General features: G+C 42.3%; 2 protein-coding genes across 5 annotated transcripts; one reads left to right on the top strand and one right to left on the bottom strand.

Annotated features, from left to right (window-relative positions):
- The first annotated feature begins 684 nt into the window (after positions 1-684).
- LOC128733148 (RNA-binding protein 25) lies at positions 685-5,723 on the top strand. 3 transcript variants are annotated; one of them, XR_008411870.1, is made up of 11 exons: positions 685-1,232; positions 1,292-1,608; positions 1,674-2,621; positions 2,686-2,836; positions 2,904-3,558; positions 3,621-4,018; positions 4,086-4,204; positions 4,527-4,635; positions 4,917-5,122; positions 5,278-5,354; positions 5,610-5,723. XR_008411870.1 is itself a non-coding variant. In XM_053826778.1 (9 exons), exons 2-8 carry the CDS (start codon positions 1,155-1,157, stop codon positions 4,176-4,178), a joined length of 2,640 nt encoding a protein of 879 aa, XP_053682753.1. In that variant the 5' UTR covers positions 685-998; positions 1,115-1,154; the 3' UTR covers positions 4,179-4,204; positions 4,527-4,791. The 3 variants fall into 3 exon arrangements, 2 of the variants coding, with proteins under 2 accessions (XP_053682753.1, XP_053682754.1); XM_053826778.1 differs by lacking the exons at positions 4,917-5,122; positions 5,278-5,354; positions 5,610-5,723 and having other exon boundaries at positions 685-998; positions 1,115-1,232; positions 4,527-4,791; XM_053826779.1 differs by lacking the exons at positions 4,917-5,122; positions 5,278-5,354; positions 5,610-5,723 and having other exon boundaries at positions 685-1,043; positions 1,115-1,232; positions 4,527-4,791.
- Positions 5,724-15,540: 9,817 nt separating this feature from the next.
- On the bottom strand, positions 15,541-19,280 carry LOC128735852 (LIM domain-containing protein jub). Of its 2 annotated transcripts, none has more exons than XM_053830338.1 (6): positions 17,615-19,280; positions 17,103-17,553; positions 16,906-17,061; positions 16,680-16,849; positions 16,390-16,618; positions 15,541-16,336 (listed from the first exon to the last, which is right to left on the bottom strand). In XM_053830338.1, exons 1-6 carry the CDS (start codon positions 18,653-18,655, stop codon positions 16,092-16,094), a joined length of 2,292 nt encoding a protein of 763 aa, XP_053686313.1. In that variant the 5' UTR covers positions 18,656-19,280; the 3' UTR covers positions 15,541-16,091. The 2 variants fall into 2 exon arrangements, with proteins under 2 accessions (XP_053686313.1, XP_053686316.1); XM_053830341.1 differs by having other exon boundaries at positions 16,906-17,046.
- Positions 19,281-26,091: the final 6,811 nt, after the last annotated feature.

The raw sequence follows: 26,091 nt of genomic DNA, 5'->3' as shown, positions 1-26,091 counted from the left end.
ATATTTCTTGTGAGGTGCATACTGCTAAAGAAATCGCAAATGGAAAATCTTTTCTTTGGCATTTCTTGGCCTATCTTTTCGCCCATTTCTTTTCAGGTCGATACTAGGCTAAGTGACTATATACAGAGTGGCGACAATGTCACAATTGGAATGATAATTATCTGTCAGTGTCATTCCAATCGAGCAGACGGCCTATCCAACGCGTATGCAGGAAAGAGAAAGAAAAACCTTGGAAAAACCGCATTGCATACATTTGGGATGACTTGTCGCCACTCTGTATATAGTCTATGTGAAGTAGTAGAGGTGTGGAACAACGTACCGTTTGATTGTGTTAGCAGCGCAAATAATGTAAACAGCAAGGGTGACGTCAATCTCGCCCTATTCTTCTACGGGCATAAAAAAGCATAAACATTGTGCCGTACAACGATGACACTAATACACCTATACTTTTCAGCATATTACGAACACAAACATGCCGCGTTTGCCGTACCTAAGTAATAGTGTACATAGGTATATAGTCACTCTAGGCTATACGATGAAAATGTTCACGTTTGCGTTTTTACCTCTATGCGTTTCTTTGACGTAAATTGCGTAAACTGTCAAACGATTGCTGGTTGCACTGGCGGGAATAAGAAGAACACGTACATGCTGTCAAACGAAAAGAACGATCGCGTTTCCATTTCCATCTTTTCAGTCGAGAGCAATCGCGAAGTTAGCTACGGATTTTGCGTAAAAATTGTACATTTTTCAGTTCAATTTGTTTAGAAAATAGTGAAATTGTACGCATTAAGTACCGAAGCTGCTTTTTCGTTGGTTTTTATAAGCAAGAATATGTGGTGAATCAGTGATTTCTTCAAATATCCGGTTGATGGTGATCGGAAAAAGCTGCAGCGAAAATCTCTGCGTATGTGTGTATGTGAGACAGTGTGAGACCAGCGTCATAACGGCAGAAGCAATACGAGCTACTCTCCAATGATTGTCAAATTCACGTTTGCTTGGTAGGACTTTTCCCCGTTGTTTATTCGGTTGCTACCGGTCTCCAAGTTTGTTTCCAAGTAAAGTATTACGTCGGTGCGAGTTTTGATAAAGGTATTTTTATCGTTTGCCCTGGTAGCTACGTGTCGCGTTAGTGGAGGAAGTGTAAACAAGGCGGCATGTCTTACCCAACAAGGCCTCCACCGGCGATTGTACCGGGAGGGTTGCCTTTTGCCATGGCTCCACCAATAATGCCTGTAAGTTTTCAGTTTTGTTGCCAAGTATGCAATGTTATTTTCATTTACCCTTCCTTCAGCCTATTATACCGGGTGGGATGCCACCGATGAGCCAACCTCCACCGGGAGGACGACCCGCTTTTCGAGGACCGCCACCCTCAATTGGATCTCGTCCACAAATGTATAACAACGTGAATAATCAGCACGACAAACCACTACGGACGGGCGGCGTGCAAGTTCCGAATCCTGCCCCGACGTACGATGGACCGGTTATTACCGTTTTCATCGGGAACATCAGCGATAAAGCTCCGGATCCGATGATAAAAAAAATTCTTGCTTCCTGTGGAACGGTTATCAATTGGAAGCGAGTGTCTACTTTTGGGTTTTGCGAGTATGAGTAAGTTGAAGAATTTCATTTTATTGCTATCGTATCCGCATTCGTCTTTTTTTCCTTTTTTTTAGTGGAGCAGTGGCAGGAGCCCGTGCAGTTCGGTTGCTACACGATCTGGAAATTGATGGCAAAAAGTTGGTCGCCAAGGTAGATGCTAAGAACAAAGCTCTGCTGGATGATTACAAAGGGGATGAAACTGGAAAAGGCGATGAGAAACTCGAACGAAGGTGTGATGACGAGTCGGTCGATCTGATTACGAGAATTCTGGAGGAATTCCGAGAAGATTTGTACGGTGATGATCCACCCGAGGATGAGGGTACTCTCTCCAAACCCAAAAAACAACTACAGTCAGTGCATATTGAGGAAGGTAAGAGGGAAATTATTAGTCAGGAAATTGGAAAATTTCGGAAGTACACTGAAGCTGAAGAACTAAAAAAAGAAAAGGAGAAAGAGCGGAAGAAGGCTCGTGAAGATAAGAAGTCTGAAGGAGAAAAAAGGAAGTCTGTCTCTCCGAAAAAGGAAAAGGAAAAGGATAAGAAGTCTAGAAGGAGAAGTCGCTCGCGTTCTAGGGATCGTGAACGGGAACGTGAGCGCGAACGGGAACGCGAGAAAGAAAGGGAACGGGAACGAGAGAGAGAGCGTGAAAACCGTGAAAGAATAGAAAGGGAAACTCGGGAAAGGGAAGCACGGGACCGTGAACGGGAACGGGAAAGGGAGAGAGAAAGGGAGCGAGAGCGTGAGCTGCAAAGCCGCAATCCGCGGGACATCCAAAAGGAAAAGGAAATGGAAGAGGAAGCTCGTGATCGAAGGAAGGCCGAGAAGAAAGCTAAGGAGAAGGAAGCTGCCTACCAGGAAAGATTACGCAACTGGGAGGCTCGTGAAAGACGGAAGACAAAGGACTACGAGAAAGAACGTGAGAAGGAACGTTGCAAAGAAGAGGAAAGGGAGAGGGAGGCGAAACGTTTGAAGGAATTCCTTGAGGATTACGACGATGAAAGGGACGATCCAAAATATTACAAGTAAGAGTGTGTGGTATCGTGTCAAATTGAATGGTTTTGTAAATTACTGTTATTATTTCTCCAGGGGTCGCGAATTACAGCGGCGGTTAGCGGAACGCGTCCGTGAAGCTGATCAAGATTCGAAGGATCGTAACAAGGAGCAGGAGGAGCTTGATGAGCTTAAAAATAAGATATTCTCCGGAGAGTACGATAATCCTACACTAGAATTTGAAAAGGTACATTCTCGTCATATGTTCAATCTGTTTGTGCAACTAATTATTGTCATTGTTTGAAACTTTGCAGGCAAAAAAACAACGTGAGGATATGTACCGACCCAAGATTCTGATTGACGTAAACTTAGAGCAGTCACAACAGCGCGAGCGCGAATTAGAACGAGAACGACAGCGCGAGCTGGAGAGATTACGTGACAAGGAGCGTGTGCGAGCAAACAAGGAGCGATATGTTCTTGCCCAGGCCTCCCGTGAACTGGCAGCAATCGATGCTGAGCCAATCGAATCCGATTCCAGTGGGCACGATGATAATAACCTTGGATCACCAGATATGGAACTTGCTGTTAATAATAATAACCATCACGTTGGAAACAACGTTATGCTTCATCATCCGCAGCATGCTGGGTCTGAAACGCGAGATTCCTTCGGGTTCGGTTCTGCCCCTGCAGCCATGGTAGGTAGCGGTTTGATGGGCATCGAAGACGACAGTTCACGCCACTCGATGCGATCGAATTCGAATACTATGGTTATGCACAGTCCAGGGGCGAACAGCAACAGCGGAATGAATTCTCTTCCGGAAAAACCACAGCCAATCGCTCCTACCATTAGCCTCAGCTTGAATGCGAATGCTAAGAAAAAGAAGTTGGAAATGAAGGACGTGTTTAATAGCATGGAAGACGATGGCGAAGAATCGAATGGACCTAAGAAGCGAAAGCTGGTTCCGTTGGGTAAGCTTGCACACAGGTTGGTATTTTTTAACTGAATATTTAAACGGACTTTGAAATTTCAGACGAAGAGAATAAAGCCCAAATGGCTGCCCAGGCCATTGCTCAAACTGGTTCATCGCAGCATACGAACTCCAAGAGTTCTTCCAAGAGCAAAGGTGCGGAGGACGCTTCCGGTACCAGTGGCGGCCGATCCAGTCGAGATACCATCAAATCACAGGAAGAGAAACGACGACATATTAAGAGTATTATCGATAAGATTCCTACGGAGAAGAAAGACTTGTTCAACTATCCGCTTGATTGGAATGAAATCGATGCCACGATCGAAAAGAAGATTCGTCCGTGGATTAACAAAAAGATTATTGAATATATCGGTGAACCGGAACCAACGCTAGTTGATTTCATTTGTTCGAAAGTGCTGGCTGGAAGTACACCGCAAGGAATTTTAGATGATGTTATGATGGTATGGCATTTTGCTCTTGCGATTGTATTTTTCATTCGTTTTCTCATGTTGCAATTTTTTCCCCTAGGTTTTGGACGAAGAAGCTGAGGTGTTTGTGGTTAAGATGTGGCGCTTACTAATCTATGAAGTCGAGGCAAAAAAAGTTGGACTCACGAAGTAGAGCGGCAAGATGCGTGGGAATCACAGGTATATGCCGACGATTTGCCTATTTAGCTAGGTTCCGTATGTTGCAAATATATCCTTGTGAATGCTCCAAAGGCTCAAATATTTTGTGTTCTATTGCAATACCCGTTGGTTTTTGGTAATCTTTTTTTGTTTTAACTTATGGTGTTGTCTACTTCTTGCTTGGCAATCTTTCTTGTGGACAAAAGTATCTTAATTTAAAGCGAGAATCCGTTATGAAATAATATATTCTTCTGCAGTACAGTGTGCTATTGTCCCAAAACTTATAATAGTGTTTGTGTATTGCAAATTTGGATCGCTGATGCTGACAACGTTTTACACACAGATATTGCCGTCTGATATCGCTGCCGAGAGGCCAGGCCACGGGTCTACTGAACCATCGGAGTCACCACGCGCTTGCATCGAACGCCGTCGTACACGATAATGAGTGATATGTGAGTAAAAATCAGCTAACTATATTCAGTAGAAGATTCCGATTATACACAAATGCAGAACAATTATGTTTACGATATTGATATCTTGCTAAAAATCAGCATAGACAAATGAGCGAAATAAAATCAAGTCACAGCTTAAAAAGTGCTAGTTGTTCTACACTTTCCAGAGAAAATAGTGCCGCTTCTGATCGGTCTCTTTAAATTTTCTAGCAATGATTTCTATCTTCTATTAGACCGCAAAATTCCCAACCCAAAAAATGAATGTCACTTGCTCCTTCCAGCGCAACACAAACACAAACAACAAAGTCAGCAATAGCATTGCTCTAATGTGGTTGCTTTTTCGCTCTCGGTTCTGTCGTCGACCCGTTCCGTCATAAGCTCGATAAGCTCGCACTGGTACCTTTCGAGTCGATACAGGCTTATTGCTTCGAAGGCAATCCGGCCACCACTGGCGGCTGTCATCTTCGTGCAGTTTGTTTTGAAACCGGTAAGTAGAACTCAAAATATCTGTCAAATTTTGACCGTGTGATTAATAATGTATAAGATGTTTCAAAGAAGCATAAGGTGAGCCGCAATTGATTCTTCATCACTGAAATTGGCTGGATTCCTTGACTAATGAATAATCTCAAATACTTCCTGCAGGTGAACCGTACACCTAACTGATAATGGGATTATCGGTACGCCTGATGGGGTGCTGCTCGGGATACGTTATGTTACACGTGAGTATACACGAACCGAAAGTTTGACAGCGGTCAATTGTATGTTCAGTTTAATATTCTCATTAAACCCTGCTGTTTTTGGACTAACAGAAACGTATTTTTGTAATACTCTATTCAAATTTGTTCAATTACAAATTAGGTAGAGCGATTTAATGATGAAATTAGTAAATTAATTTTCAGAGTGCAATCTAAGAACGCAAATGTTGTGCATATTACCTAATGTTTATATGTACGCTGTTTCTTTTTCCTTTGCAGTATTTCTCCTTCTCTCAGTTTCGCTGTAATAGCTGTTATATGAAGTATCGATAAGAACCTCCTGTTGATATAAATACAAACAAGCTAAAAATATACGCACCTATATAAAACACCACACAATGGTTCTTTAAGGTATGAACAGTCGTATGCACATGATATAATTGTTTACTGTTAACATAACACTTAATAACTATTATTACAATATCGTGAACTTTATCAAATGATTCAAAAATGGTGATTTTTCTTAAAATATTCAACAGGCCGTGTGAATAAAACAGTTTGCTTTGTTTTTCCTGGGTAAAACTATTTTATTCATACGGCCCAATACATATTTTTTATGAGGATTTTGGCCAATTATAGACTTTTTGGAGGATGTCGGTAGTTTAGCTTTTCTCTGGTAGCAAACAACCTACACACATAAGAAAAGCGCCGAGTTCGGCAAAATTTTGCCGAAATCTCAACAACCGAGCGTTCGGCAAATTCGGTAATTTTTTTAATTGTGTTGCTCATCTGTGTAAGAAGCCCGATTCTTCCGTTATTTGCCTGAGAACTTTAAGGCCACTTCAGATCAACACAGCATGATCTTGGTATCAAATTTATTTATTTATTTATTCACCATCTTCGACTATGCCGTACAGATTGTTTATTTAATACTAGACTTAATAACTAACTTAAGCCTCGGATTCTATTACTAAACACATTTCTAGACAGAGTAAAATCGAACACATTACAAACGTCGTTGAAGGAACGCAAGCAAACATAAGTTACGTGTGCAGGAGCCCAAACCAGGAAAGCATACTCCAAAATGCTGCTTACGAGAGAGCAATATAGCAGTGACTCTACTTATATGCTCGTCGAACCTCAATTTAGAGTCAATAGTAACGCCTAGGTCGAGAATAGAGTTAACACGTGCCAGACAATCCGGTCCCATGCTGTATCGATGAAGAAAAACGGTGTTACGGTGACTATGATATTACTTTTCACTTATTGCTGTTAACACGCATGCCGTTGTCACTGCACCAGACTAGCAAACGATTAATATCCGCGTGTAATGCGACACAATCGGCAGGGGCAGCAATCACCCGAAAAATTTTTTAGATTGTCGGCAAACGATAGTTTCGATGATGACAGCTCAGCTCGACCAGGCCATTAATATAAATTATAAAGATGAGCGGGCCAAGCACACTGCTTTGAGGGACACCAAACGATATATCAAATGTTCTGGAGCGCACGGAGTTTACTGTAACGAATGCTTTGCGAGCGGATAAGTATGAGTAAAGCCATTCGGTCCAGCCAACCATGAGGGAAATCCGATGTAGTTCAGTTTTTTAATAATGAGATTGTGTGGTACAGTATCAAAAGCTTTCGCAAAATCAAAATAGATCGTATCCACTTGCCGCTTAGCTTCTAGCTCACGCGATTTCGCTGCGACTGTCTGTTCCGGGTCCTTTTGCTGAATCGAGATCTTCAAGAGCTATTCGGACTTCGTCTATAGAAAACTGCACTAGTGGTAGATTAATATCACGGAACGGTATATGCTCGAAGCAGTTTTCTCACTGGAAGGGTGATGCTTTACCAAATACGCTCTCGAAAAACGTAGCGAATAGATTGGCTGATTCTGAGCTCGAGTGAGAAGTTGCTCTTTCGAAGTTGACCGACGGAGGAATATTGTTGCCAGTTTTACGTTTCTCAACAAAATTCCAAAAACAGGAGGGTTCTGTTCTACGGCAGACTCAATTCTTTGCAAATAATTGTCATTTGATGCGGTAAGGACAGGTTTGTACTCTTCCCCACGCTCCCGAAGTTTAGCTTTATCAGATTCACTTTTAGTAAAGAAGGTTTCGAAGCTAAGGGGTCCACCACGGTTGTTTGAAGTTGGAGACCAACACTTGTCTTTTTTTGGGCACATGTCTAGTGATAACACCTAAAAGTGAATCATAGACAGCAAGTAGCATCTGGTCAACTGAGTCGGTGTTAGAAAATCGATTGTCCCACTCCATGTCCGCAAAAAAAGAGTTCAACATATCATAGTCACGGCTGGTAAACGGCGTGGTAATGCGTACCATCGGTGCCTTGTGCACTGGGCATAAAATAGACCCCACAGTGGTACACAGCCTCTTACCTAGCAACTCCTACCCCTACCTCCTCTTGGTACCAGCCGGGATACGAGCAACCTCGGTGGAGATGGGGTAACCAACCCCGGTGGAAACCAAGGTCGTATGCTGGCAGGGGAGGAGGGCTCCTTCGAGCTACGTTGGCCCTCCGGCGATAGTGTGGGGTTGGTTGGGGGCTTTGCAAGCCTGAACCACTAAAAAACCAAAGCAATGGACTCCGTAAGTAATAATAATAACTCTAATCGGAACAATCGGCAAAGACCCAGGCGACGAAAACGGACTAACGATTGGACATTAGGAACATGGAACTGTCGGTCTCTAAATTTCCCCGGAAGTACCCACGTGCTTTCTAAAGAAGTGAAGAGCAGCAAGTTCGACATCGTAGTGCTGCAGGAGGTATGCTGGAAAGGAACGATGGTACGTACGTATAGAGTTGGTCATACCATCTACCAGAGCGGCGGCAGTACACACGAGCTGGGCACAGCTTTCATAGTGATAGGCGAGATGCAGAAGCGGGTGATCGGGTGGTGGCCGATCAACCGCCGAATGTGCAGATTAATAATCAAGGGCCAATTCTTCAATATAAGCATAATTAACGTGCACAGGCCTCACATCGGAAGTACCGATGATGACAAAGACGAATTCTACGCGCAGTTGGAGCGTGAATACGACCGCTACCCAAGACATGATGTCAAAATTATCATCGGGGACTGTAATGCTCAGGTTGGTCAGGAGGAGGAATTCAAACCGGTGACTGGACGGTTCAGCATTCACCCGCAAACGAACGAAAACGGTCTACGACTTGTCGACTTCGCCACCTACAAGAGCATGGCCATACGTAGTACCTTCTTCCAGTATAACCTCTACCATCGGTATACCTGGAGATCATCCAACCAGACAGAATCACAAATCGACCACGTTCTGATAGATGGTCGGCACTTTTCAGATATTATCGACGTCAGAACCTATCCGGGCGCTAACATAGATTCGGATCACTACCTAGTGATGGTAAGGATACGTCAAAAATTATCTGTTGTGAACAACATACGATACCGCCGCCCGCCACGGTACTATCTAGCGCGACTGAAGCAACCGGAGGTCGCCGAAAACTACGCGTTATCTCTCGAAACCGCGCTGCCGGAAGAGGGTGAGCTGGATGAAGCCCCTCTTGAGGACTGTTGGAATGCCGTGAAAACAGCCATCAACAGCGTAGCGGAGAACGTCCTAGGCAGTGTGGCACCGAATCGACGTAACGAATGGTTTGACGAGGAATGCCAGCAGATATTGGCTGAGAAGAACGCAGCGCGGGTACAAATGCTGCTTAGAGCCACCCGTCAGAATGTGGAGCGATACAAACAGAAGCGGAGGCAGCAAACCCGACTCTTCAAGGAGAAGAAGCGCCACCAAGAGGAGAAGGAGTGCGAAGAACTCGAACAGCTGTACCGCTTTCACGACACACGGAAGTTCTATCAGAGATTCAACGGATCTCGCAAAGGCTTCCTGCCGCGGGCCGAAATGTGCGAGAGATGAAGATGAAGATGGAGGTATCTTGACTGACGACCGTGCGGTGATCGAAAGGTGGAAGCAGCACTACGATGCAGGCGGTGCAGGTGGAAGACCATGATAGCGGAGGAAGTGATAAGGAAAGTTAAAGAAGCCATCCAGCGGCTGAAGAACAACAAAGCAGCGGGAAAGGATGGCATTAGAGCGGAACTTATTAAAATGGGCCCGGACAAGTGGGCCGGCTGTCTGCATCAACTGATTGTCAAGATTTGAGATACGGAACGACTACCGGAGGAGTGGAAAAACGGGGTTATCTGCCCTATCTACAAGAAAGGTGATAAGCTGGATTGTGAGAACTACCGAGCCATCACTATCCTGAATGCCTCTTACAAAGTGCTGTCCCAAGTCCTCTTTCATTGACTATCGCCAATAGCTTATAGATTTGTGGGAAGTTACCAGGCCGGCTTCATGGAGGGTCGGCCTACAACAGACCAAATCTTCACCCTGCGGCAGATCCTGCAGAAGTGCCGCGAACTCCAAGTCCCTACGCACCACCTGTTCATCGATTTCAAAGCCGCATATGATAGCGTAAACCGGCAAGAGCTATGGAAAATTTTGGACGAAAACGCCCATTCGAATCTCACAGGGGATTTCGACAAGGAGATGGTCTTTCCTGCCTGCTATTCAGCGGCGATCGAAATGCGGGGCACGATTTTCAATAAATTCAGTCAATTTATCTGCTTTGCTGACGACGTGGTTACTGTCGGCAGAACATTTGAGGCGGTGGAATATCAGTACACCAGACTGAAACGCGAAGCAGAGAAGATGGGAGTGAAGATAAATACGTCTAAAACGAAGAATATGCTGGCGGGCGGGAACGAGCGCAAAGGGCCCGCTTGGGCAGTACCGTGGTAATCGATGGGGATGAGTTCGAGGTAGACGACGAGTTCGTATACCCTGGCTCGCTGGCAACAGAGGACAACAATACCAGCCGTGAAATTAAAAGACGTATTATCAGCGGAAGTCGAGCCTACTACGGACTCCACAAGCACTTGTGGTCGAACAATTCGAGCCCCCGTACAAAGTGCACACTGTACAAAACGCTAATTAGACCGGTTGTCCTCTACGGGCACGAAACGTGGACACTGCTAGAAGAGGACCTACGAGCACTCGGAGTTTTCGAACGGCGGGTGCTAAGAACCATCTTTGGCGGAGTGCAAGAGAACGGTGTATGGAGGCGAAGAATGAACCACGAGCTCGCGCGTCTCTACGGCGAACCAAGTATTCAGAAAGTGGTTAAAGCTGGACGGATACGCTGGGCAGGACATGTTGCTAGAATGCCGGACCACTATCCTGCAAAAATGGTTTTCGCATCAAATTCGGTAGAAACAAGACGAAGAGGGGCACAGCGAGCGAGGTGGCAAGACCAGGTGGACCGAGATCTGGCGAGCACTGGGTGCCAGCGGAACTGGAGATCAGTTGCCATGGACCGAAACAGATGGAGAAATTGTACTGCGCAGGCCTTGTCGTAAGACGTTAGGCCAATTAAGTAAGTAATATCATAGTCACATGCAGACTAGTCCAATCTGATCTGGTCAACTTGGTCGTCAGGTATTGACGCGTCCATCTCGTCAAGTAGTAAAATGAATGGTTCGTTATGACAGAACAGGCAACAGTGGAGAGGGCGGTGCTACTATATCAAGATATTCTGGGGTATAGGTAAATACCAGATCCAAGAGCCTACCATTCGTGTTGACACAATGATTAATTTGTCTCAAGCCATTGGAAAACATTGCGTCTGTAAAGTGTAACTCAATTTCAGCTGAGGCACTGGAAGGAATATATCCATTAATATCATCGTCGGCCTTCCACCTCAAGTTAGGTAAATTGAAATCGCCTATTGACAAGATTATGTCCGATTCTGAAAGATAATCCAAATCACACTGTGTTGCTCTTACGTGAGCTGAGTATAGCTCGGTACTCGAATTGGGCGGAAGATATACAGCAACTATGTAGAGTAAGGGATGCTGCAACTTAATATGGACTGCAATTTGTTCGAGATTGTCACAGTTAGGAAAAACTATGGATTCACATTCCATAGAGTTATTGACTGCAATCAGCACTCCACCACCTCGTGAGTGATTGTTGGTCAGTTCATTACGGTCGCAACGGAATATAGCATAGTCAGGCGAAATTTCATGGCTGCCGATATCAGTCCGCAGCCACGTCTCCGTGAAGACAATTATGGCATACTCATAACTTGATAACATTAGGCGCCGCCGAGTAATTTTAGTCTATAATTCTCTGACGTTCTGGTAATACATAGAAGGCACGCGATCGTATGCAGGCGTCCTTACGATAGGCACACCAGGCTGCGTAGTGGCACTGCTTGCCGGCGTGAGACGTGGACCGCTACCAGTGAGGCTCGTGTCGGGCCATGAAGCCGAACTGCTGGGACGTAAAAATAATTAGACTAATAAGCATAATTAGATTCTCAGGACCAAGGACTACCGACAAACCTAATGTATAAAGACAAGAAAGCTGAAAACGCTACTGAAGCTGCAGAATCATTCTCTGACTATTTTAAAAATGTCTTTGACAATCACAGAATTCCAAATTCTGTGTTAAAAATTTGCATTGAGGGCTTCTTATTTTCATTGCATAATTTATGCAGTGTGTCTTTAGCAACAGGTTTATTTTCAAAACTATGGAAGATATCGCACATCATACCAATTCATAAAAAAGGTTCTAAGTGACTGGTTGAAAATTACAGAGGAATTGCCATTTTCTCGGCCATACCGAAAATGTTCGAATCCATGGTTTATGAGCATTTGTATCGTAAGATTGAACCTAAAATATCAATTTTCCACCACGGATTCATTAAAGGACGCTCAACGGTAACTAATTCGGCGGAATTTGTTTCGAGAACTGCGCAATGGATGGTGGATGGGTGACAAGTAGATACAATTTACACAGATAGGTCTGGTGTGTCTCAGGGCACTCATCTAGGGCCATTGCTTTTCGTCACAGTCATGAATGAGCTCCCGGAACTCCTCCCTGGAGTTTACATCTTAATTTATGCTGACGATGTGAAGGTTTTGCTCCCGGTGAAATCTGTTAAGGACTGTCGAATTCTGCAGGAGATAGTGTACAAAATTTAGTCGGATTTTGCAAAACGTTCGGTCTAAAAGTTAATACGAAGAAGTGTAATCTGGTGTCCTATACCCGAAAATCAAATAAATTGCTACTTGATTATTCCATGGAACGTGAAATAATACCAAGAAGAGATCATGTATGCGATCTTGGGATAGAAATAGACAGCGAGCTTAACTTCATCCGGCATACTGAAAAGGTTGTCGCAAAAGCAAATTCTTTATTTGGCCTGATCAAACGCTTCAGTGGAGAATTAAAGGATCCGCATACTATCATCTCATTGTGCAATGCCTTGGTACGCTACGAAATGGTGTTGAGTACGCAAGTGTAATATGGCAATCATGCTACGAAGTGCACAAAAAGCGAATTAAGCAAATCCAAAGGAAATTTATTCGCTATGCCCTGCGGAATTTAGGATGGAATTTAGGAGAGATGCCTAACTATAAATCGTTATATTTATTGATTGGAATGGAAAGCTTGGAAAACAGAAGGCGTACAACAGATGCTCTGTTCTTAAAGGGCATAATCGCCGGCAGGTATAATTCGCCATATTTGACCGTGACCGTGAATGATGTATGTTCGTCGTTAAGAAGTGTTAGACCTTTTCGTTTGACAGGTTTCAAAATTACGCCAGAAATGAATCAATGTATAGAAGGTCACATTTAATAATCATCGTGACATTATAAATGCTGAATTGACCAAGAAGCAAATCTTAGAATATTTTATGTAAATTATTTGTAATAAGTACGTAATAACTATGTAATAATTTTTTAAATATCGGTAATGGGCAGAGTCTAACATCAGTCAAATAAATAAATAGATAATTAGACGTAGCACAGACTATTCTTAAAATTATGTTTCAATAACTATAATTAGAGACACAATACTTAACAAAATGTAGCCTATTCCATGAGCTTAAAAAAATACTACACGATCAGACTTCAGGTTTTTGAAGAATGTAAACATTTTTATTTCGGCTGCATAGACCAAACAACTTCCGTCGGCAAGGAAACCTGTTGTACTAGCGCCGGCATGGGAACGTTTATATTTTACGAACGAGTGTCGGCAACAGGTAGTTCTTTGAATATGAATATGCTACCACAGGATAACATTTTTCTGACTGAAGTTTTTAGAGCGTCTTAGTAGAATACGAAACCTAAAAAATAAAAAATAAGAAAACTTATCCAATTTAATTCTACTATGTGTATTTTATTCACGACAGATACGTATTTCGCCTACGACTTGCAAGCTTCCTCAGTGTCTGTTTTCGAACTCCGAAAACAGACACTGAGGAAGCCTGCAAGTCGTAGGCGAAATACGTATCTGTCGTGAATAAAATACACATAGTAGAATTAAATTGGATAAGTTTTCTTATTTTTTATTTTTTAGGAAACATTTTTCTGGTTCGAAAGTAATGTCTTAAAAATTACTCGTTTAGTTAAACACTAAACAGCTGATTGCCCGGCCTTATTCGAAGCCCCTCTGTCTCTCAGTCACTTTTATATCTGTTATTGTGACGAAAATTCTCACAATGCAAGAAACAAAACCCTTTTTCTTCATTTAAATGTGTCTACTCCCTTTATTAGTTTCCCTCCTGTTGTCCTCCAGCCGCTTGTAAATCTGTCTGCTTCTCCTGTTTGTTTGTAATCCCAATAAATCGACACAGACCATTTTTTATGTTTTTGAACCTCCTCTTTGTTAATGACCACCCTATTTCCGCTTTCAGAAATCAACTTTACTTTTTGTTCCACGTTAATCGCTCCTATCCATAAACAAATAGTAAAAGTTTTACAATCCGCTGAATGCTGCTCGTCAAAATATTTTTAAGATTCTTGCAGACATTTTAAAGATTCTGACGAAAAAGATTATGTTTTATGCTTCCAATATCACTGAGCCTTATATTTCGCTAGTTCATCCAAAGATCTAGGTAACCAAAAAGCATCTCCTGTCAGACTTCTATCCCTACCTACTCGGGGTACCAGTTGGAATACGAGTAACAGGAAGGAGGCACTGTAAGATGGCAGGCCAATCACGAGACTCGGTAGCGTAGCCATGGCCAGCCAACCTACCACGCACTACGAACAATCACGGAAATTCGACTCGGAACATTCGGCTTGGACAAAGGCGATGAAATAAGGACATGGAATGGATACTTGGTACTTGGAAATTTCGAAAAAGTGGATGAAAGGTGTGGTTTGTCTCGTCTGCAAAAAAGGAGGTCGGCTAAAATGTTATAATTACCGCGGCATTCGTCGTGCTCTTTCAGATTTTGTGACGTTGGGCTATACCAGATGGGTTTTACGGGGGCCCGTGCTACTGCGGATCAAATTTTTACTCTCTGGAAAATCCAACAGAAATGTCGAGAGTACAACGTGCCCACGCATCAAATTTTGGTGGATTTCAGGGCGGCATACGATACAGTCGAGCGCAAACAGCTTTAGCAGATAATGCACGAAAACGGGTTTCCCCGGACAAACTGACGCGGCTGATCAAAGCAACCCTGGGACGAGTGATGTGTTATGTGTGTGTTTCGGACGTACTTTCTAGTCCCTTCGAGTCGCGCAAAGGGTTCCGGCAAGGAGATTGGCTTTCCTGTATTCAGCATCGCTATTGATGGTGATCCGACGAGCGGGCATCGAAACAAGAGGACAGATCTTCAGTTAGAGTAGCCAACTTTGAGCCTTCGTAGACGACCTCGACATCATTACTAGAAACTTTGGGACGGTGGAGGCAATCTACGGCAGACTATTAACGGAGGCTAGGAAGATTGGGCTACAAATCATTGCATCGAAAACCAAATATTTAGTATGAAGAGGCTCCAAAGAAATGCCTGGACGGTTCTTCACCAAATTTGGCACAAATATCAATCAGCACTGGGAAGTTAACAAAAGGGGGGAAAGATCTAAATAAGTAAAAGGGGTTGTGTTTGTCTTGCATTTAAATCGATTGCAGTTGTGCAACTGACTTTGAGAAAAGATCGGAGGAGAAATATAGGATCATAGGAGAAGGAATATAGGATCATAGAAGTGTTGAATCAAAATTGAGACTACATGATGGATTATCAGCCAACTTCGGAAAGATTCTTGTGGTATTAACGGATGCAAAAAGCGAACGCCGCATTGTCCAATATAAATTTTACTTTATTAATTACAATTCGAAGAATGCTTGCCATACACTAAGCGTAACCCAATAAATGATTTATGTCTTACACAGTTTACTGGAGTATCTAGCAAGCGGACAACAATAAACTAAGCTGCCAGAAAGCGTCCCACCGGACGACGGGCAGTAATGGAATGTTATTCGTTTATGATAATTTGAATGTATTGTTTCAACCATATAAATACAGATGCTTGATCAAGAACGGTATGAAGCGGTGTGTTTTCATTTCATGTTTGTAGGTTTAAGTATGTTTTTAAAAATTGAGTTCAATGGTTATATAATGACAAGATTTAATGTAATGTTTCTAGCTCAAATTTTGCATTGGTCGTAATAGTTATTGACTTTAACTTTGGAAAGCATTTAGCAAGTTGAAACTGAGTTATCTGTTCCTTTGAAGCTGCGTTTTAGTTTATTGGCAGTGTGCTATTGTTTCCTGCTAGTGACTTAATTGTTCATACTCTATAGAATTAAAAATGCTTAGAGTTCATCATAGATAAGTTTCCAATCTGCCGTTAAGAAATTCTATTTATGTTCCGTAGTTCATATTCCCTTTTTAACCCATATATTGATATGTGGCCGAAACCGGCTCGACCATCCGTCCGTGCATATCTTGCAATGATATTTTTTGAATGTGGCATGACCGACACATAAGCCTGCCATCATACGGATAACATCGTTTGTCCGGCTCATCCGTCAATTGCATGCCGCACTCCTCGCAGATGTAGCAATCCACGTGAAAGTCCTTGTCCATGGCAACGACCCGAACGGTTTCCTCCGTACCTTCCACAGGTGTGATACCTAGCAGAGCCCTTCGGTTAAGCGCAATCAATTATTAAACGACACAAACATACCTTTTCCACAACTAGCACATTTCGGTGCAAACATGCTGTGATAGTCGTTAACACAGTAGATTTTGTTATCCACATCCACGGTGAACGGAACGCCATCCAGACACTCATTGCACACGCAGCACCGGAAGCATCCCGGATGGTACGATTTGCCCATAGCCTGCAGGATCATCTCCATAATTAGGTGGCCACAGATGGCGCATTTTTCCGCAGTTTGTTGGAAGCCCGAGTACTAGCAACATAAACAAACAACATAATTCCGTAGATTTTTTTCCTCAACTCGAAAGACTTACCATGTAATCTTCCTCACAGTAAACTCTACCGTGAACGTTGTAGAATGCTTTACCCCGAAGCGCTCGGCCGCAGGAACAGCAGATGAAACAATTGGTATGGTACAGATTGCCCATAGCTTGACATGCTGCTCCGGCACCGGTTACTTTTTCCTTGCATGTGTGACAAATTCCTGAAATACGACCACAGTTACGTAGCGAAAGAAATTGGGCACCACCGAAAACATACCGAAATATTCTCCTTGTTCTTCGTTTTTCTCCATTTCCTCCTCCAGCTGTCTGGTTAGTTCTTCGATCTTTCGCTCGGCCTCGGTTGGTCCGGTGGGACGCGGTGGCGTTACGTTGTAGGGTAGCAGATTTTTTGTCAACCCTGGCGGTAACAACTCTAATTACAAGGTAATACGAAACTTAAAGGAAATTACTTACGTTTGCCCGATCCGCTGCCGGTGCTCAGCTGTGAAGGTGTTGGAGAAACTGCCGAAGTATTTCTGGAAGCGGTGGTGGTTCCAGGTTGTCCGGAAAATGAGTTTTGGGCACTGCCAGATCTGCTACCGGGAGCTGAGTTTGTCGCTGATGGTTTGTTTGTTGCGTTGTCCAAATCGCGAAGAGTTGCGTAATGACGTTCGTTTCCGGAAGGTGATGCAGCTTGTCCGCTGGATCCAGCGTTGGCAGTCGGAAAGTTTTTACCGGACTGTTGCATTGATGTTGCCTGAGGAGATGCCGAGTATTGCTGTTGATACTTGCTGCCACCGGTCATGCAAACGTAGTCGGATCCGTTGATGTCTTCGACGACTGATTTATTCGAAATGGAGCTGCTCCTTGACGGAGAGTTGGTTTTGCTCTGCTGAGATTTACCAGCGTCGGCAGACTTCGGCGGCTGAAAGAAAGTTTGTTTTTTGTTAAATTTTGCTTGATTGCGAAACTGGTACAATTGTTACCAAAGATGGAGCTGCTGCGGAATGTTTCGGAGATTTTTGATAGTCGTAAGGAAGTGCAGCTGAAATCGGAACACCGGTTGCGTGGTATTTTACATTCGGCAAGTGAACTGGTTGAGGTTGTTGGGCAATCTTCAATGAAATATTACTGCTGGTTGGTGAGTGCTGATAAGCTCCTGGCGAGACTCCCTGACTAACTGTGACGTATCTTGAGTTTGCACTGGGGTTCACAGCTGTCGCTTCGTAAATCGGCAGATCACCCGTCTGATATTGAGAATTGTGGGGTACTTGCGGACTACTGGCTTCGTTTCTGTGATAATAAATTTGCGTTGAAGCCTTGGAAGCTTGTGGTTGAGCTTGTTGGCCGGTTGCACCGTGTAAGTTTTCGTAAATGGGAGGCTGCTCCAGTAGCTCTGGCGGTTGAGGAGTATGAGCATATCTTCCAGCACTTCCGTTGGATGGCGCTTGAGGCATTCCAGCTCCGACTGGAACTTGAGGTTGAGCTTTGACATTGCTCGATTCAAATTTCCTCTCGTATATCAAATTGTCGATTTGCTGCTGTTGAAGCGGCGGATAATAGTCTATATTCTCGTACACTGCTTGATAACGAGGATCGTAGTATTGTGATATTGGTGGGGGTGCAATCGTTCGCGGACTTCCACCACCACCGGAATGATGTGAAGACCCTCCCAGTGAATGGGTGGGGCTATTACTAACACGATAATATCCAACATGCGCAGTATCGCTTGGTTTCCTACTGGCTGAGGAGGCTGCCACCATCTGGTTTTGATACTTTTCGTAAATACGAGGATCGTTCATGATAACAATATTTCCCTGACCGATACCGGATGCGACGGGAACGTAATGATTCTCCATCTGCAGTTGTCCCAGGTGTTGAGCTCTTGGAAGTCCTTGCAGAGTCGCTGCCTGGGGAGGTGCCATCCGAACTGCACTTGACCCTGGGGTATTCCCCTCTAATCGCATCTGATGCATTTGTGCAATCAAAGCCGCATCAGTGTTTTGACTGTGAATATGGTTTGACATTTTGTTCTGCTATTTGTTTCAAAAATATTCCCAAATGAATTTTCCTTGTTTTTAATTGTTGATGAGAAAATGTCAGATTCCGTATTCAGGCCAATTCGCACTTTCACTAAATTAGTTAAAACAAACCGCAGCAACAAACGATGTTATATATAGCAAATCAAATTCCCATTTGTCTTCAAAGTGCTTCTCAATTGACATTATTCAATCACTGCTTTTTATTTTCACTATCTTCCCATAATACACTAGGAATTTTTTACCATCCTTTTACATTGTTCACACTGGGCGATTTTTGAGCAGCGAAAGAAAGTACGATAAAGGCAATTTTATTTTCCCTTGACCTCTCTCACTTGCTTGGCGTGCCTCTTCTTCCCGATAGGTATATATTTCTTTCTTCAATTACCTTACATCTTCTTTCTTAGCCTCACCTTCGGCAGGGGTGATTCAGTCTTTGTTGAATTTTGGGCAGTAAAATACTCGTCTACTGGTTTCGATGAAGTACTTGCTGCTACTCGACTGAAATCCGACGTGCATCGATAACAAGTGATACTACCTACTAGTTGTAGGTCGAGATTTGGACACTTTTTTTGTACAAAAATTTTAAACCGAAGGAGGCAAGTTTCCTGGAGAAAAGTCTTCACCTTACTCGTCACTCTATCGCCTCTCGCTTTGCAACATACGACTGGAGGTATTGTCACGTCGCATACCCATACTGAAACAATCCGTATGAGTAATGTTGGTTCATCGCTGACAGTCGGGGGGTCGCCTTAAAAGCGATTACGATTGCTTTATATATGGAGACAAAGATGTAGGTACGTTATACGCACTCTGGGTCTAAAATTGTGCACTACTGTTTTCTGATAAACAGAAAACAACAGATTTCTTAACCTCTAGCATAAGCTTAGTACGCAATTGCAAAAACAAAAAGCTATTTACCAACAAAATCTTGACAGCTGCATAGCAAAGCCAGGAATTACTTGCCACTTTTTATTGTACGGAAAAGTGACGCGCGAAAACTGACCCAGCTGAATTTGCAATAATATAAATTCGTTTCTTGAGCATTTGTTGGCATATCTTTAAACTTATTTTTTTCAACTGCATACCACGCCTTTGAAAATATAAAGGTATTTGTTTTATACCTAAAATTTCCGATTCGGAAATTCCAAAGGTATCGCAGCAAAAGAAAATAAGAGCACAGAATTTTGATTCTACTGCATCATACGTTTGAAACGCATCGACCAGTCATCTCAAAGCTAAGGCTATGTCCATGTCTAAGTCTATGTTCAAAACTAAATACAAGTTCAAGTTGAATGCCAAGTTCAGGCGCAAGCTCACATACAAGCCTAAATCCAACCCCAAGACCAAGTCCTATCGCTAAAATGTATCTAACGCAGTACTACGTCAGCCATGTGTTCGTGTCTAGTCCTAGGACATTCTGCCAATCGAAGAAGGTATAAATTTCTAGGCCAGGAATTTGTGGAATACGTGGAATTCTCAAGTAACAATTCTAAAGCCACTTGGTTTTACTTGAATTTTATAAAGGTATTATTCCGGTATTAATCATTACCTCTGCGTTTATTGTGGTATTGCGCAATACCAAAAGGATACGAGTCCGAACACACTTATAGCTAGCTAGAAAACCATAATAAAACTGTTAATAAAGCAAATTTATCGTGGTTGCTTCTATTAGCACGTTAACACTTGTTGGTTGCACCACGTCTCTTATAAAGTTACCATAAGTGTGGCGTAGCAATTCAAAATGGCGCACTAATCAAAATTGATCTTATCGCGGTTGCTTGTCAAACCGCAATAAATCTGTTAGTTTTATAGAGCTATTAAAACGGTAATATCATGACCAAACAGTTTTTTGCTGCTAGTATGAAGAATACCAAAGTTCAACACCACAATCATTTTTTTATGCGAAGCCATATTCTAGTATTTTGTTTTAGCTTGCAAACACAATTCATCAAAGCGAAGTGTTTTGCAGAAAGAAAGTTATTATCAATTAGTTTTCCTGTCAGAGGAAGCAACTAAAATGAACTAAAAATTGAGATTGACTAACTGAATATTTTCAATTTGTTAAAACAACCAGTTTTCGAAAATTGCAAAATTTCAGTGGCGCGCTGATTTTATCGACCTATCATATCAATATGTACGATAAAATATAATGCGCACATGCTGCAAACAAAATAAAACTGCTAAAAATTCATTATTTATTCTATGGGATATTTTATTCCGGTCGCTATAAACCAAATCGTTCAGAATGATCTGTCAGTAAATCTTAAACTTTTCTACTTTGGACTAAGTTGCATTTGGACTAGAAATTAGAAATTTATTCTCTCACAAGTTTTATCTCTTTCTTGCTCTGTTTTTTTCAGTCCCGTTTTTCCACTTTTTGTTCCGTTTTTTTCTTCACTTCTGTAACGTTTTTTTTTTTGGTTTTTGCTCTCGATTTCCTCCTATATTTCTCACTTTTCTTCCGTGTTTTCTTGTTTCATTTTTCTTCGTTTTCTGTCCCAATTTTCCGTTTTTTGGCCCAGCGATCTCCTGTTATATCCTGTTGATCTGTTTTTCCCGTTTTACTCGTTTTCTCTATCGATTTTCTATTGTTTCCCTATTTATCTCGCTTATTTTTTTCCACCGTTTTATATTTTTTTGTTCCTTTCTATTCTTTTCCTGTTCCGATTTTCGCCCTTCTCCTGAGTGTATATTTTTCTCTGTTCAGATTTTCATCTTTTTTCTCACCAAGCCAAGACCCAGCGTTTTTTGCCCTGTTTCGCCAGTTTTCTTCTCTTCGGTCCCGGTTTTCGTCTTTTTTCACTACCGAAAGTTTTTGTTGTTTTTGTTGAACGTTTTTGTTCCGTTTTTCCTCCGTTTCTGTCCAGTTTATCCTAATTTTCTTCGTTTTCTTTATGGATTTTTCTTGTTTACTCTCATGTTTCTTCTTTTCTGTTCCGTTCGTCGTCTTTGTCTGTCCAGTGTGTTATTTTTTGCTTTTGCTTACTTGTCTCTCCTGTTTTTTTCTTTTCCAATTTTTTTCTACTTATATTCACTTATGTTTCGTTATTTCTCCCTTTCTATGTCGTAGAACGGTAAGCTTTTCGGTTTTCATGTGAGTTTTTGTATTTTATTTCTCGCGCTTTTCCTTGTTCTGTCTTTTGTCCAGTTTTTGTCAGTTTTTCCTTCATGCTGTTTTCAGCTTTGTCTCCTTCTGTCTCATTTTTCCTTTTTTGCTTCTTTTCCTGGAGAGCAGCATGAAATGGACTAGATCCATCGATAATCCATTTGTGAATATGCTAAAACAATTACTAACATTTTCATAAGAAACTGTTTGCTCTACATAGTCTCTCTACGACAAGTTCGGACATCGTACGATCGAAGACGCTACTTTCGAAACAGTTTTAGTCACAGCTGCTTTTTTCTGCCATTTGTGGGGTTTCAGTCGATGGTCAGACGCTCTCCAAATCGTTTCAGAACATCACACACTGTTGATTTATGATAATAATTCAACAGTTCAACCAACCCACGAGTCTGGGATTTCCATTGCGCAATATTGCAGGACCGAAAAAAAAACAAAGAGAATTTTTTAATCGAGCAAAAAAATATGGATTTTAGGCATTTTTTAAGTTTAAACGTGAAAACCAAATCTATTCTTGCTTTTAATAAATACGTTATTTTTCAAGCCAATTTCCAAGGGGGGGGGGGGGGTGACAAAAACTTTGAAAATGATTTGTAATGGCCTAATGAATGACCAGCCCACAGATTATATTACATGTTTCAATATATTTCAACCTTTATGATGCACACAAGTGATTTTTAAAAGAAATCTCTATGTCTAAATGGTTGCAGGCGTTGTACTTATGAACTCCCGTCCACGTATTTTCAAAGCCATTATTGCACTCAATGAAGAATTGAATAATATATAATATGCCAGAAATGCAGTTAACATTAGTCTTTGATCTAATGATCTGATATAGTCTTTCGTCACTCTTTCGTACAACCCTTAGGGCTGTATACCTTGTAGTTTTTTAACCTCGTCCAAAGTTGGTGGATCCACGGCTTGTCCATCATCTTCAATAGTTATCCTGTTTCTGTTAACAGTTCCAACGTGTTCACCATTAAACAGTACATCGAAATATTGTTTTAAACGCCTAGACATCTCCGATCTTTCGGTAATCAAGTTCCCCTCTTTATTGTTGCACATAACAGGAGTTGGGTCGGTTCGGTTTCTGATTCCTTTGATCGTTTTGAAGAAGCTTCTCGGATCGTGACTCTCGAAGCAATTCTTCACCAACTACTAGGAAATGAATGCCTTTTAGTTCTACTAAAATTTGACTTACGTCACGAAGACGTGTATTTCGGTTACGACTTAAACCTTCATCAGCGTGGCAAATTTCTGACGTTCAAGCGTGCTAGCGTTTCTTACCTACGTGAAACCTTTTTTCGGCATCTCGTTATCACTCTCTCTCTCTGCTCTGGCATGTCACAGTTGCGCCCAATATGTGAGTTCTGGCACCGTTTTTCTACGCGGTCCCTCATTGGCACTCTGCATCTAACCACTCACTAGAAGTGACTGTAGTTAAACTTCTCGCGCTGTAGTACCGATCGCATTGTGGATGTGCTTCCACTGATCGTTCAAGATCTCCCAGTTGTTCGCCCATCCGTTCATCAGTTTTCCGAGAGTACCCTGCAGCAACTTCTTCCGCGGTTATCCGTTAAATGTTCAGTAGTATCTCCCGCGTTGGTCTCGATTTAAATACGTTGCACAACCGGGCGCGAATCGTGCTTACTACGAGATAGTGGTCCAATTCGACCACTGGGCGATGTGAGAGCAGGCCTCTCTGTTGGGGTGTTTCCAGGTATGGTTCCGAATGTTCTGTCGTGCAAAATAGGTACTACAAATAGCCATTCCTCTGACTACAGCGAAGTTGCTTAGCCTCAGACCATTGTCGTTCATGGTAGGATGGAGGCTGTCTCTACTAGTTCCGGGGCGAAAGAACTCTTAGCGTCCGACCTGTGGTTTCATATCCCCGATGATTGTATTTTCTTTCAAGTCCTGGGCACCTCCATATGTCCTTTCGAGAGGATCATAGAACTCCTTCGTTCACATCATCGAGTTTGTCGTTCATCGTTGCGTGCAAATTTATCAGGCAGTAGTCAAAAAATTTGCCCTCAATCCTCAACACGCATAGACGGTTGGGCCTTCACCTAATGACGCGCTTTATTTGTTTTCCATGTAACACGAATTTGACTCTGCTTTATTGCCACTGTAGTGGATGTATTACTAGAATATCGTGCCTGCAATAGGATCTATTGCTCGGAATTCGCGTTCTCCCGTCTTCGTCCATCGCAGTTCCTGGATGGCTGCAACCTCGACTTTCATCTTCTTCAGCCCTTTTGCTAGGATACGCGGGCGTGTCGGTTCAAGTAGACTCCTGACATTCCGAGAACCGAGTTTCCAATAAACATTTGCCTTTTTCGTTCGCCTAGGTCTATACCGATCATTACAATGTTGTTTCTTCTTCTAAATTGTTTGTAGTATAAGTTTTCTAAGCATATCGCCTTACCAAGGCTGCAATGCCTAGTCTCGCAGACAGGTCTGCCGTCTTGGGTATAGCTGCCGAGACACAGCGTTTCATAGTTTAGCCGCCCGCTCCGGATCAGTCGCTGTTGTACGCCGCCCCTAACCTGGGAAACAGCCGTGTACCTAGTAAGGAAACGACGATCTATCATGCAGTGGGATCACCGTCATAAGCCGCCCCGAACCTGGAAACAGACACTCACGGTTGAGAAGGCTATTCCTTTTGCCAACACTCAGCGGAAGCATGAGTGCCCCCTTCCCTGTCGGTAGAGAAAGCCAACCAGAAAATGGCCAAATCACTCAATAACTCGCATCATTAAACCAACGATATTCACTGAGCCACTGGTACCACGGAGAGGTAGGGATAGGGTTACTGGGTAAGAGGTGGGAGACCTCTACGGGGTCTATTTTGTGCCTACAGGTACGCGTGATACACATACGGTGATATAAGCAAACAAAAACAGAGGGATTTGACAAAAACGTGTCTAATCTTAAAAAAAAGTGGTACTCCCATTAATCGTGGCCAAGTCCAACTGGCACCAAGTTTAGGGTTTTTTCTTGTTTGCTGTTTTTGGGTCCAAATCCTTTTCTGATTACATGGGACTCGGTTATTTCGCGTTGAATGACCCATAAGCATTTTTTTTAAATTCTATATTAGAGAGGTTTTCAGCCTGCGCCTGGTTCGCCTCTTTCCCATAAGCAATTAAAAATTGTTTCCTGAAACTGAAACAAAAGTATACCTGTAACACTTGTGATTAAGTTCAACATCCTGCACAAGCCCGGATGTATCAAATTTACTATAGGTACTTTTACAACTTGAAGCCAAATGAAAAATCCCCGTGCGGGTTATTAAATATGGTGCATGCCTATAAAGAAATATGAATAAATCATAAAATCGGTTTCATGCAATTGATAACAATGCCATAGCTTAGTTTATTTTTAATACTGGGTGTGACTAAAGCAATAAAATGTGTTTTCCTCAGTACCTGAACAATACCAATGATTACTTTTTCTGCAAATTATAATCAAATCTAAGTATGCGATTGTTTCAGTATGCAAATTTGCAGCAAATTTCACATCGCATTGGTAGTTTCCCGACCGTTTGCAATTTAGTGTCTGAATGAACAGTCATTGCATGATGACGACGCACCCACTACGCAGCGTCTATGTCCTACATTTCGATAATGACATTCGCATGTAGGACATAGCAAGAAGATGCAAGTTTTTTTTTCGGTTTGCTATTTGACACATCAGCCGCCAAACAAGCTGCGTGTCAACGTGAATCAATTAAAACAAAAATTGTGTGTGCTTGTACCTACCTACCTACTTCCGCTGGTTTCACTTTTGTTTATTTTGTCCTCGGCGGGGACATTGAACATTATTTGTTTGATCGAATGTTGCGGAATGCTCTGACGTTGATATTCATGCATGAGTAAGACATGAAAGAATGTTTCTCATCACTTTTGTCTTCCTTGCCAGGAAAAACCATAATTTGGAAAACTGAGTAAATGCTTCTACGTCCACAAATCTTTTATGATTTTTTTTTTGTAATTTAAGCATTTTTATGACTAGTTTTGAAATATATAAAGAGAATTCGTCTTGCACTTTTCTTGACATTTTGATTTTTCACAAAACGCTATTGCTATCTTCAGCTCAGTACCTAGTCAACTTTCGTTTTAAAAATCAACAAATCGATTTTCTAACTGACGTTTGCTTCCCGGTTGCTTTACCTGCACTGTTCGATCGCATGTAATGCAATGCTTCACGTGTTGGTATTAAAACTCACTGATTATCACATTGTTTACATCCCATTAGTTAGTCAATTTATCATTATCTCTCTCAAAAAAGACCGGTACTT

The sequence above is a fragment of the Sabethes cyaneus genome, chromosome 1 (genome assembly GCF_943734655.1).
Source record: "Sabethes cyaneus chromosome 1, idSabCyanKW18_F2, whole genome shotgun sequence".
Classification (NCBI taxonomy): domain Eukaryota; kingdom Metazoa; phylum Arthropoda; class Insecta; order Diptera; family Culicidae; genus Sabethes; species Sabethes cyaneus.
The sequence above is the reverse complement of the archived record's forward strand: the minus strand, read 5'-3'. Positions and strand labels throughout refer to the sequence as shown.